This window comes from Mesocricetus auratus, unplaced genomic scaffold, assembly GCF_017639785.1.
Source record: "Mesocricetus auratus isolate SY011 unplaced genomic scaffold, BCM_Maur_2.0 Super-Scaffold_100707, whole genome shotgun sequence".
In the NCBI taxonomy this organism is placed as follows: Eukaryota; Metazoa; Chordata; class Mammalia; order Rodentia; family Cricetidae; genus Mesocricetus; species Mesocricetus auratus.
Genome location: NW_024429269.1, coordinates 6,951,207 through 6,964,521, shown reverse-complemented (window position 1 = coordinate 6,964,521; position 13,315 = coordinate 6,951,207). Strand labels below are relative to the sequence as shown.

The window sequence follows — 13,315 nt, the reverse complement described above, 5'->3', positions numbered from 1 at the left end:
GAGCTGTTTCAGTTGGAATGACTTATTAATAAGGTTTGCCTAAAACCCCCTGAAACAATCAATCCTTCAAATCCACCACAAACCAAGACAGTTAATCACCTAAGAATTATGTTACAAACATCACAGACTTGAGGAAGGACTGGAGACGGAGACTATATTGAAAGATAAAGAGCAATCCACAGAACTAAGATAATCTGAAGCCAGGAGGCTCAGTGGATAAAGACACTTGCCATCAAGCCTGGCACCCTACGATCAATCCCAGGACCCTATACGGTGAAGAGAACAGACTCCTACAAGCTGTCTTTCCATGTGCCTCACTGTTGCCAATGATACTCATCAGGCCAGGCGCACACAAGGCATCAACACTAGTATTTTCAACACGATGTGCAAACAAACCCAAACACAATACCCCAAATAAAGCTTTTCAATGTTTCTTGAAAAGAAACAAACAACAGGAACAGAAGTTTATGGGTCTAATTTGTGTTAGCCAGAAAAGGGTGAGACACTTTAACTAAGCAAAAGAGATGGGCACACTCATATTGAAAAGCCCCACCAAAAAAACAAAACAAAACAAAAAACGGTCATGGTGGTAAACATGTGTAATCCAGCATGTGGGAGGTGCAGGCAAAAGGATTAGAAGTTCAAGCTTAGCCAAAGCTACCTAAGATCCTCTTCTCAAAACACAAACTGAAAATCCAAGAGCTATCCAATGACAGAAAAGTAGCCTCCAAAGGTCAAATCAAACACTGTTACCGGAAAAGGTACAACAGATGCAACAGCACTGTTTCCAATGTTTGCAAATGCTAGACCTTGAAGGCTGTCCTTCCAGAACTGCTTTAAATACAACCTTCCTGTAACCTCCTCTATTTCCTCAGGTACGGTCAAGCATAGCCTTTGTCTACACTGCACCAGCATGCTACAAATTACATACAGGCGCTTTAGCACATGACATTGAATTATTACACCTAAGCTAGGGAAGAGTTCCCCCTAAAACTCCCTGCACAAGAAAATATTTCATGGAACCTTTTTAAAAACACACTTTTATTTTGTGTACAAGTGTTTTGTCTGTATGTTATGTCTGAGCACCACATGCATGCAGTGCCTGCAGAGACCAGAAGAGGGCACTGAATTCCCTAGAACTGGAGTTACAAATGTAAGTCTGTGAGAAGTCACATGGGTGCAGAGAATCAGGCCCTGGTCCTCTGCAAGAGCAGCCAGTGTGCCTAACCAATGACCATCTCTCTAGTGCCTTGTATTTATAAACCTTATGACCAAACTCTCTGCCTGGAACACAGGAGAACATGAAATGTTATTAAGTCTGGTTTCTAGTCACTAGCGTCTGTAAGTCAAATAAAAAGGGAGGGAAGGCTACTACAGGAAAACACACTGAAAATACCAGAAATAGTAGATCCAGCCCCCCAAACGATGAAGAACAACTTCACAGGTGTAAGAATAAAAGCATCCAATTTTAACTTATCTAAGAAGCTGAAGGCTTTATTTATAAAAAGGAAACTAATATCATCCATACACATAATGGATATTCTCAAGAACCAAGAAAACTAAGAAGACAAAAAACAGTGTAAGACATTTTTTGAAACATGGCATTCCAAAGAAAAGAAAAATTGGCAGGTAAAGAATTTTATAACCCAAAAAGTCTGACAGTTCAGTTGTTTCCTTTCTCTCCTCTGATACCACTTGCAAAATAACCACTGTCACAGCCTGGCAGGCTGTGCACTAAACACCTGAGCAGCATCAGTATCTCTGACTGAAACTCCCTGGATAGAAAAAACATCAGTTTCCATCTTTTTTATCATTCTTCAAGAATAATTCAGCATCATAGCTAACAGGAAAAGACTATGGCTAAACCATGGAAATGACAGTTGCACCTGCCTTACAATTTCACTGTCCCCTTCCCTTCAAGATAAAAGAGACCTGGAAGTAATGCTACAGCCAAACCTTGTACTAGCAAAATAAAGTCGCTTTAGGAATGGTGCCAGTTACACAAGACAATACCATTGATTCTGAAGCCAAGTTTTCTAGAAATACACTTTGTAACTTCTTTACTTGATAGCAAAAAATCATGTTAATTTTTTTCTCGGTCAAATGTTGTCCAGTATGTCATAATTCATCAAAATACCTAAAATTCATTTATTTCAGCAAATATAGCAACTTTCATATTTGTGACATTAAACTGTTCCTTATTATATAAACCCTCTGATCAAATATCATTATCAGCATATATTCTAAAACATATAGCATCAATTATAATTTTAAAGGAAAAAATGCTAAACTGGGAGTGCTGATAAAATCAGAACAGGCACGAGGGTCAGAAGTTCAAGGTCAACCTTAGCTAGCTACAGAGTGTCACAAACAAACTTCATCTGAAGTTGACCGACCCTTTAACTTCCAGCTTCCAGAAAATTCTGAGGCTGGTGCCGAATATGAGGAACAAATGAAACTACACCTCGAAAAAGAGTAAAACCTGTGAAATGTATGGTATTTGATTATTTTGAACTGCAAAAATAACGATTTCCCATTGTGCAGCACAATGTAAAAACAATGACCTTTATTTTTTTTTCAACAAATTAATGACAGCTTTAAATGGTGGGAAACACAAGGGTGCTCACACCTGTAATACCAGCACTAGTAGGAGGCTGGAGCATCAGTGGAAGTTCTTGGCCAGCCTGGGCTACAAAAAAATAGTAAGGCTGAGGATGTAGCTCAGCCAGCAGAGCACTTGCCCAGCAGCATGCTGGAAGCCCTGGGTTTGATCCCCAGCACTAAATAAACTGCATACAGTGGTACATGCACGAGTATCAGGAGTTCAAGGTCATCCTTGGCTATATAAGCTTAAAACCAACCTGGATACATACATGAGGGTCTTATGTAAAACAAAAATGGCTAAAATAATAAAATGGTGACCAGACAACAGCCAAAATGTAGGAAGTAACCCAAATACTCACTAGACCAATGGTTCTCAACTTTCCTAATGTTGAGAACCTTTTGAACCCCCAACCATAAAATTATTTTCATTGCTACTGTTATAAATTATAATGTAAATATCTACATTTTCTTTTGGCCTTTGATAATGCCTGTGAAAGGGTTGTTCGTCCCCAGGGGTCACGACCCACAAGTTGAGAACCACTAGGCTAGGCAAAAATGCAGTACATACATACAATGGAGTGGTAAAGGAAAGAAAGATTTTTTTTCTCTGTGGCTTTGGAGACTGTCCTGGAACTAGCTCTTGTAGACCAGGCTGGTCTTGAACTCACAGAGATCTGCCTGTCTGCCTCTGGCTCCTGAGTGCTGGGATTAAAGGCATACGCCGCCACCACCCAGTAAGGAAGGAAAATTTTAAACATGCTACAATATGGATGAACCTTGAAAACATTATGCAAAACAAAAATAAGCCAGTATCAAAAGGCTTGCATCTGAATCCTTAATCTAATAAGTACAGGCCTTAATCTTCTATTTACCTGTCATACTAAAACGTTTGGATTTTATTTGGGAAGTAGAAGGGAAAGACTGTATAGGATTAATAGTCTCAGTTCAAAAATGCACTGTGCTTTTTCCCTTATTGGTGGTATAAAGGCAAGATGATCTGGAGTCACCTGCAGGAATTCCGCCAGGGTTCTCACTCTTGCTGTCTCCTTAAACAGCAAAGGAAATATGGGTGGAACATGGGTGAGCAGTGGTTGACTCTATCAGCACACAAAAGACAAGCTTCATTAGGTTTTACTAAGTGACCTTTCTTAAATGGATTATTTAAGACCATTTAAGACCCGGCAAGGGATCATGCTAGGTTTTATACGTAAAACATAAAAACTTAGCCGGGCGGTGGTGGCGCACGCCTTTAATCCCAGCACTCGGGAGGCAGAGGCAGGCAGATCTCTGTGAGTTCGAGGCAGGGCTGGTCCAACAGCCTCCAAAACAATACAGAGAAACCCTATCTCGTAAATCCAAAAATAAATAAATAAATAAAAACTTAAGACCACACACACACACACACACACACACACACACACTTACTTACTTACTTTGCTGGGCTGTTGAGACTGCTCAGTGGTTAAGAGCACTTGCTGCTCTGCACAGGACCTAGGTTTTACTCCCAGCATCCACATGGCAGTCTACAATAGTCTGTAAATTCCAGTCTCTGGGGTTCCAACACCCTCTTCTGCTCCTTAGGCACCAGGCATGCACTTGGTACACAGACATACATGCAAGAAAAACACCTGTATGCATAAAATTAATTAAAAACACACTCCCCCCCCCCTGGGAAAATGACAGCCCGTGGTATCTAGAATAGTTGTATTCATTGGATTGTTTTAGTGCTTGCTTTGTTCCAACCATATGATGTAGTAGACAATGAAGATCTAGAGTGGTACCCTCAAAATCCTCACAGTACAGTTGGGAGAACAGACAAAACACAACTCAATATATTACATCTACTACAACAACAAAGATACATGCAAATTCCCTCAGGAACAAAGAAAAGTACCTTAATCCAGAAAGAGGCAGGAATTAGCAAAACAGCAGAACACAGAGAAGGATATTTCAGTCAGCAAAATAGCCCCTGAGGATAGAAACAGCCCTGGCAAAGAGGGGAGGATGGGGTTTCAGACTGTGTATAAGTGTATAGGAAGTTTGGTGAGTAGAGCTTAAAGGGGTGGGGGAGAGGAGGGGCAGTGGGGAGGAAAACAGGCATCAGGCTTGCTGAAGATCCTCGTGAACTAGAGCAAGGGCACAGCTTTGGGAAATTTTCATACTGCCCGGTGGTAGGCACATGTGCGGGGAAACAGAGGAGACCCCACTGAGACCGAAGCCATGCTGCATGGCATGGGGTGAAGGTGAGGAAGGAGTCCAAGTTAGTCCCAGCTAGGGCACTGAGAACACAAAGGCAGCGCATGGGTTTACACTCACTGAGCATGAGAAGCTGCTGAGAGGTCCCTGAGAACCCTCAGCACACGGCTAACACAGCTTCACTCCTGCTCTTGCCATCCCCCTCCCAACCCCAGAGAAGTGATGGCTAACTCGAAATGCACTGCTGCTGTGAACAAGAAAACTTGTTCATAGAGGAAGACTCACATGTAGATCCCGACACTTGCCCACACTCTATGGATAGGCAGTGGAGCTGGTAAAGCCAAAATGGATCCAAGAGTGAAAGGACTAGGAAAAGCATACTCCCTTCCCATGAGGAGGTTCAAGAAAATTAGTGCCTGACATGACAGAGATTCCTGAAAAACATCACATGCTACAAATTCAGTAAGGCAAAAAGAAGTATCAGGAAGGTTGGAGCAATTAAGTGCCTTCAAGGCATTGAATGTGCTTAAACAGAGCTAAAAACATTGTCCAATTGTTATTATTTAGGAAGGCTAAATATCAATGTGCTAGTAAAAATAAATATGAACTAGTATGAATTGTGTACTAATCTTTCTTCTAGTTCATATTCAAGTATGACATTGTTCACCTTTCAAAAGTAAATTACAACAGTTTGATCCAAAAGAAGTTATTAGGATTTTTTTTTTGTTCTGTTTTTTCTGAGGGTTTCTCCGTGGCTTTGGAGGCTGTCCTGGAACTAGTTCTTGTAGACAAGGCTGGTCTCAAACTCAGAGATCCGCCTGCCTCTGGCTCCCTGCTGGGATTAAAGGCGTGCACCACCACAGCCCGGCTTATTAGGATCTTACAATAAGAGCCTACCTGGAGAGCTGGCTCCCTGGTTAAGAGCACTAACTGTTGTCTGGCAGAGGATGAGTGTTCAGTTCCCAGCACCCACAGGAGGCAGCTACAAGTACCTGTAACTCTTAACTCCAGGGTATCCAATACCCTCTTATGGATTCTGAGAGTATCTGCACTTATATGCACATAGCTATCTATACACACACACACACACACACATGCATATACATCATCTTTTGAAATTTTTCTAAAACTCATAAAAACAGATCTTTCACCTCTACATACCAATTTTTAAAAAGTATATTATCTAGTCCTTTTCTCAAACAGTATGTATGAAACTTTACCCACCAATCAGTAAATGACTAGCAACACTGCAAGGTCTCTATGTCCACTACACATCTCAATAGAGTTTGCACACTTTAAAACTGTATACGCAGGCTGGATTGTTGAACATCATGGTACTCTATCCCAAACAAGTGAAAAGAAGTTCACTTAGGAAAGCACTAGAAAATAGCAAATAGTACAGAACACAGGTCACACAGCAAAGACCTTATTGAGGCCCTTCTGGAGGATCTGCTCAATCTTATTGATTCTAGAGATAGAGTAAGCCCAATTCAAAAGATAGCCAGTGGTATGTAACAGAATTGCATGTATGAAGTCACAGAGAATTACTTACCAATAGAATGTCTGCAGAGAAAGAAACAACATTGGAATTGCTAACTGAATTTGAAAGTATAAATGTCCAAGTGTTTGTTAACCCAAGAATTTGGGTTACACGTTCTTGGTAAAACAAATGCCCTGCTAATGAGAATGAAAACTTGCAAGAGTTGGGGCGGGGAGGGGGGGCAAACAATTTCAATGATAAATTGTATATGATTTATTAGCAAGCTTTGAAAACACCAAAATAGGAATTTTATGACACAGTCAACATTTCTTCACTACTTTCCTGGCTTAATAACCTTCAGGTATGCTTCACTCATGTCAAGCCATAGTTTCCATCAACGGGAGAGAGCAGAGTGAGCAAACTCCTTTCTGCTTTAGCCAAAGTGCTGACACAGCCCAGGCTCAGTCCCTCACCATGCTATGACTTAGAGCTGCTGAAGAGCTCTAGGCCTCAAGTTTCCTCCACAGCAAACAGGGATTGTAATACTGCCTACCTAATATGATGGCCATGACCAAATAAATAACCCATAAGAAGTACTTAACATCATAAACACTCATTAAGTATTAAGGCTTCTGTCTTAGTTACTGTTCTATTGCTGTGAGGAGACATCATGAACAAAGCATTTATTTAAAAAAGCTTTTCACTGGGGGCTTGCTTGCAGTTTCAGAAGGTTAAACCATGATCATCGTGGTCCAGAGTGCAGAGGCAGGCATGCATGGCACTGTAACCGTAGCTGAGAGTTCTATATCTGATTCACAAGTTGCAGGCAGAAAGAAAAAAGCACAACTAGATCTGCCAGGGGCTTTTGAAACCTCCTAATCCTTCCTAAACAGTTCTACCAGCTGGGGACCAACCATTCAAACATAAGAGCCCCATTCAAACCACAAGTTTCTTAACTTATTATTATTAATTAATGACAAAAATGTCACATCCATGCCGTCCAGACAACTCAGTGAGAAAAGATGCTTGCCACCAACTCTGACAATATAATTTGATCCCTGTCCATGGAAGAAAAGAATCAATTTCTTCAAGTTGTCTTGTGACTCCCACAAGTATGTTATGGCACATAAAATAGATGAATAAACAAAAAGTCATATCCTTAAGGTGTGCATAAACAAGACAAGGTTAACATGGGTTCCAGCTGCCTGAACATCTGTTTTAGAAGCATTCACTGGCAGAGTACTTCTGTTTTGCACACTTTTCTATATTTGAAAAGGGAAAACAACTTTCTACTGAGATACAAATTCAAACCTGTTTCCTCTTCTTTGTCTTTCTAGGTTGGCTATAAAAATGTGACTCCCTTACCCAAGCCTCAAGTCACTAAAAATGACAATTAGCCCCTCCCCTGCGCCCCTCCCCCCTCGTGTACTCAGGCTCACTTTCCCTCTACTGTGAACTTGACACAGAAAAGGATGAGGAAAAGAAGATTAAGAGGGAGAAGGAAAGCAGAGGATCATCAAGAACTCATTTCAGGTTATAACCATGTCGTCCAGTCTCCATTTCTGGAAAATCCCTTCCTACAGACAAGATTACAACACTATTCCATCAGACTAACTCTACATATTTCTGTCGATACCTTTTTCCACTGCTCTCATTGAGATGCCATCTCTCTTTGCGCTGAATACATTTCTCATATCTCCCTACTAAGCAAAGCCTTCCAAGGGACAAGCCTGACTTAAGAATTCTCAGACCAACAAGCCCTATATAAGTCTCATGTTCGCCCCCAATATAATCACACCTCTTGTTCACCTGTGACTTTATTCACTAATTTCTCATCTGCCCATCCCGTCTGATACACATCATATTTCCCGTAAGAGCAATCACTTCATTTTGTCCCTCCAAAGCTCTCTTACGAAGTCATTCTTGATGAATGTCTGCAAGATCTCTTTACAACCCTGTCTACTCCCTCACAACCCTCCACACAATGCTGTCTTCTTATTTTCCCTGTTTACCACTTGACTGCATAAACTGGAACTTTTCAATTAGTACTTCTAAAACTCCAAATGCCTCCCATCTTCTCCTGCCCTTACTCTTCCCTAGTTACAACCCTTTACTTCACTCATTCACTTACTCTTTTAAGTAGGGTGTCATGTAGCCCAGGACGACCTTGACCTCCTAACTTCCACCTCCCAGCCCCAAGTGCTGGAATACTGAGTGTTCGCCCAGACTTCTCACTCTTCAGGGTCAGTTCATCCCCATTCATCTATTAGGAATCAACAGGTCCCATTTCTGTCTGAAAGCCAACTCCCCTGAAACCAGTATGGGTTTTTCTCACTCACTGACTCAAGCCAAACTGAATCTTAGGTCTTTTTGTATGAGGATAGGCACCTAATAGTCATTTAGCAAATGAATGCTCAGAATGACCAGCACATTACATGGATGCTGACATTCTGTGTCAAAGTATTTTTTTCTCTGGTAGAGTAAGGACAATGCCACACCTAACTAGTAAAGATTAAATGAGTTAGCAAGCTCTTGGTACAGCATAGTGTCTGACACAAAGAACTATGATTTGAATGTCTGTTATTTCATGTCTTAGTTATACTAACATGTCCTTAGAAATGTAATGTTGTGAACAAAATCAGGCAGAATGGCTTGGCAACTATACTGTCCTTTTCATGCATCCACAGCCACTGGTTACCTTCTGAGGAGCAGCAAGTGCCTGCCATGGATCTATTCCATGCACAAGTCCTTACTAGGCATCATTAAACAAACAGGACACAATACTAAAAGTGAGCTGTGACAAAAACTTACACCAACACCCAGAAGAGCAAAGAATGTACAAGCAATAGGAGCATCCACACAAACTATGCAAGTTTTGCTTAGAGAAACAAAAGACAGCCTCAAGAAAAATTACATGTGGGACTGGGTGTGGTGGCCCACCCCTGTAATCCCAGCACTTGGGAGCCTGAGGCAGGAGGATTATTTTTGTGTGCTTGACCAAACTGCTGTGCAATGAAGTTCTGTCTCAAAAAGGAAACAAACAACAACAACAGCAACAGAAATTACTAGTATAACACACACACTAGCAAACACACACACTCAAGTGTGCACACACAGAAAAATTACCAGTGAAAAAAAGATCAAAACCAAGTCTTATTAAAAAATAGAGACTGATGGCTGTTCCAGTCGCTGGGTTTCACTTTTGTTTGGAAGTAGTTCTCAAAAGGGAAACTTAAATGTGATCAGGACAGAAATAAAGGACCTGCAGTCTCACTCAAATGGGAATTCCACAGATATCTCCCCAGGTTTTCCCCAATTCATACTTAATTTTGTAGCTCTGAGAAATGCCCCCAGCTTCATTTGCTCCTCTACCAAACCAAACCCTGTATTTACTAGCCTCTTACCAAAAATTACAGGACTATACAAACCATTACCTACTATTCGAATAGAGAAGAGGGTATGAGCTTAAAGCTACTTCCCCCAGCAAATCCAGAGGTCGAGTCCCAGTGAAGTTCCCAGTGAAGTTTGCGCTATTACACTTCAACGGTTTTAGTAGGAGCAGAGAGACCTCTAGCGCTACCTCAATAAGCAGAGTTTGCAAATAGTAGCTGCTAATGTCACCTTAATGAGACAATGGCAACATGCTGAGTATCAGCGAACTGAGTGACCACAATGAATGTTTACAGTTTTGCAACCACTTGGAAAATCTACCAGCCTGGTGGCATGTGGTATATACAAGGACGTAGGAATCTATGTGTGACATTTATTTCAGCAAAACAGGCCAAAGAAATTATTTTCCTACTATTCACGCCCCCACTCCAAGATGAGCTTTAAAAAAAAAGGGGAAAAAAACAAAAACAGAACCCAAGATAAGAGGTCTGCATAATCTCCTTCCCAAAGCTTCGACACAATGGATGGTAAACTATTGTCCACCTTTAGCTCGCTCCAAATGCCAGCAGTCACAGGGGTTATGAGCTGAAACAGCTCGGGAAGACTGGTCCAGGGGACAGCACTGGAATATAAGAAAATGGTCTTGGCGCATCCTACCCTCCCCCATCCACCACCCTCAAACAAGTCAGTTACCCGGCTGGTCCCCACCCCCCTCTAAGGGCTGCCACCGCCCGCCTGGGCCCGGCTCGCACAAGGTAGGCGCGAGGACGGAGGCTCCATGTGCAGCAGCGCGGGAGGCTGCACCGGCTGCGGACGCGAGCGGCGGCCGGGCCCCAGCGGTGCGGTCGGCACGCGGGGCGGCAGCATCCCGGTCCGTCCTCCCGCGCGGCCCGCGGACCCCGCCTCGGCTCCACATCCCTTCCCCTCCGACAGCAGGCCGCGCCCGCGCGGCGGGACCGAGCGCCCAGCGGTCCCCGGTGCCCGCGTTGGCCGCTCAAGAGACGGCTGCAGCCCGGGCCGCGGCGCCCCGAGGCGGCGGCCAACTCCGGACTGACCGCCAGCCGGCGAGAGCCAGCGGCCACGGGCCCCCGCCCCTCCTCTCCCCTCCGCTCCCGGCCGCCCGGCCCGGCCGGACTCGGAGCACACTCGCCTCCACATCGCGGCCCTTGTTCTTGAAGCTCTTGATGCGGTGGTTCTCCAAGCCGGGGTTCTCGGCCATGGCTGCGCGCGGCTCCGGCGGCGGCTGCTCCTGCGGCGGCGGCGGCGGCGAGTCGAGCGGGAGGGGACGGAGGGGGAGGAGCGCGCTCTCCGTGACGCCCGGAGCGCGAGGTGGCCGCGGCGCGGGGGCGGCGCTGAGGAGCGGCGCGCGCCGGGAGAGGCCGGGGCGCTGGTCTGCTGGCTGTCGCGGTGACCCTGCCCTCACCCCACCGCAGGGCCTCCCCACCGCCGCTAGTCATGTGCTAGAAATGGAGCCCGACCTAGCAGTTTTTACCACCACCCCTGACGCGGGGCGGCGGGAGGAAACTACAGTTCCCAGCATGCCAGGCGCCGGCCTGAGCCACGCCATGAGAGGACGAGAAGCATGCCGGGAGGGCTGTGCGCGCGCTTTCGGCGCGGCGCCTTCCGAGCGCGGGCTCGAAGCCCCACCTCTGGGCGGGGTGGTGGGCAGGGCATCTCTGAAGATGGCACCTTGCGGCCAATCGGGAGCGAGAGGCGGGGCTCCTGGGGGCGCACCTTGCTCCCTACAGCTTGGAAAATTAGAAAAAGAACGGCCACGCGTGCTCTGCGCTTTTGGTTTCTTTGGGGTCTCTTCAAATAGCAACCACCCTCAAACCCCGTTCTCTTGCTCTGCCTCGGTGTTATAAATAGCATGCTTGTTTCCACTCCACAGATACATGTGAGTGTGATGTGTGTGTTTATGCTTGTGTTGCCTTGCTTCCCGCACCGTTATTAAGCTCAATGAGAGCAGAGACTTGGTCTCAAGAATCTGTCAGATCAAAACAGTACCTACTAAGTTCTCATCGAAAAAAGAAAATAATAGCGTTCCAGCATGCCCTGATTTCTCCCAAGCTTCCTTGTGCAATCTTTACTTTGGCAGCCCTACCTTCCTGTGCCCCCATGGGTCTTAGTTCACCTTAACACAAAATCTAGCCTTCAGGCTGTAATCAGGCCCTGGGGCTGCAGACTCCAGCCTGCCTTCTCCCTTTGTAGCCAAGAAAGAAACAACAGAGACGTTTGGAACAATAACAGCTTTTATTTTTTTCCATCAGGTAGACTTTGTTCATATATGAGAATATTATGATTCTTCATCTTCTGCAGATATAAGCACATATGTAGTTATACTACATATGATCAAAATGAGCCAGGTCAGTTTGGTAGAAATACACCATAAAGAATTCAATTAAGACAATCTTCAGTTGGGCGTTGGTGGCACACGCCTTTAATCCCAGCACTGGGGAGGCAGAGGTAGGAGGATCTCAGTGAGTTCGAGGCCAGCCTGGTCTACAAGAGCTAGTTCCAGGACAGTTTCCAAAGCCACAGAGAAACCCTGTCTCAAAATAACCAAGGGGGGTGGGTGAGACAGTCTTCAAAACAAAAGAAACCTGGAAGAACCTGAGGTCTGAGTTGGGAACTGAAAAGGCCTTTGGTCGCCAAGCTGTCACCTGCAGTTGTTTTGTGAGTGACTGTTTGTGGTCAGTTGATAACTACAAGTCCATGTAAAGGTTTTACACCATCTGTGCCCCATTGGAATATGGTCTACTGATGCCCATAGTGCTTTCTCATGGGAAACAAAAAGCTGCACTTTTTTTTCTCTATTTTATTTATTTATTCATTTAAATTTTTTTTGGTTTTTCGAGACAGGGTTTCCTGTGTTGTTTTGGAGGCTGTCCTGGAACTCGCTCTGTAGACCAGGCTGGCCTCGAACTCAGAGATTCGCCTGCCTCTGCCTCCCGAGTGCTGGGATTAAAGGCTTGCACCACTAACACCCGGCTCTCTATTTTATTTTTTTAACTATCTTAATTGCACCCTGCCCCTTCCCACCACCCCTTTCCTTTCTTTCTTCCTTCCTTCCTTTCTTTTTTTTTTTTTTAATTAATTCACATTTTTCTCTGGACTTCAAGTCCTCAGTGTGTCACCAACAAAGAAAGGGGGAGGAGCCTATCTATCACTCCGCATAAAGATAATGGCTCAGTCTTCAGTAGAACTTTTTTGTTTACCACTCTTCATTGGCTGGAAGAACAACACGTGCCGTTGCTCAATTTCCTTTATAGTTTTCCAAGTGTCCCTTTGTGAGATTGCTTCATCCTCTCTGCCATCCCTCTTTACCTAGCATCACTAGGATGTGTGGCGTGAGTGCTTTCCAAGTGTCAGACATTACACTAATGCTGGAATCCCAGGTAAATAGAACACGTTTGCTGCCTCTATCCCACTTCTTTCTTGCCAGAAAAGACAGATGATAAAACAAGTAATGTGACCAGAGATGGGGTAAGCATTTGGAAAGGAGCTCAAGGCTCAGATGACCTTTCTAGCATGCCAGTTCCTCAGGCTCCTAATGTTTACGTGCTTAAAAGCTATGAAACAAGCTACCAAACTTAAATCAAAAACATAACTCCAGACACTGACAAATGAACCTCCTTATAATGA

General features: G+C 44.3%; 1 protein-coding gene across 2 annotated transcripts in view; it reads right to left on the bottom strand.

Moving 5' to 3' along the window:
- Positions 1–10,968, bottom strand: part of Kpna3 (karyopherin subunit alpha 3) — a 75,789-nt gene extending 64,821 nt beyond the window's left edge. The window contains exon 1 of one of the 2 annotated variants that reach the window (XM_040740498.1): positions 10,821–10,968. In XM_040740498.1, the coding sequence (XP_040596432.1) occupies positions 10,821–10,889 (69 nt within the window). In that variant the 5' untranslated portion in view covers positions 10,890–10,968. The remainder of the gene's footprint in view (positions 1–10,820) is intronic. The other variant, XM_040740497.1, reaches the window with a different exon arrangement.
- Positions 10,969–13,315: the final 2,347 nt, after the last annotated feature.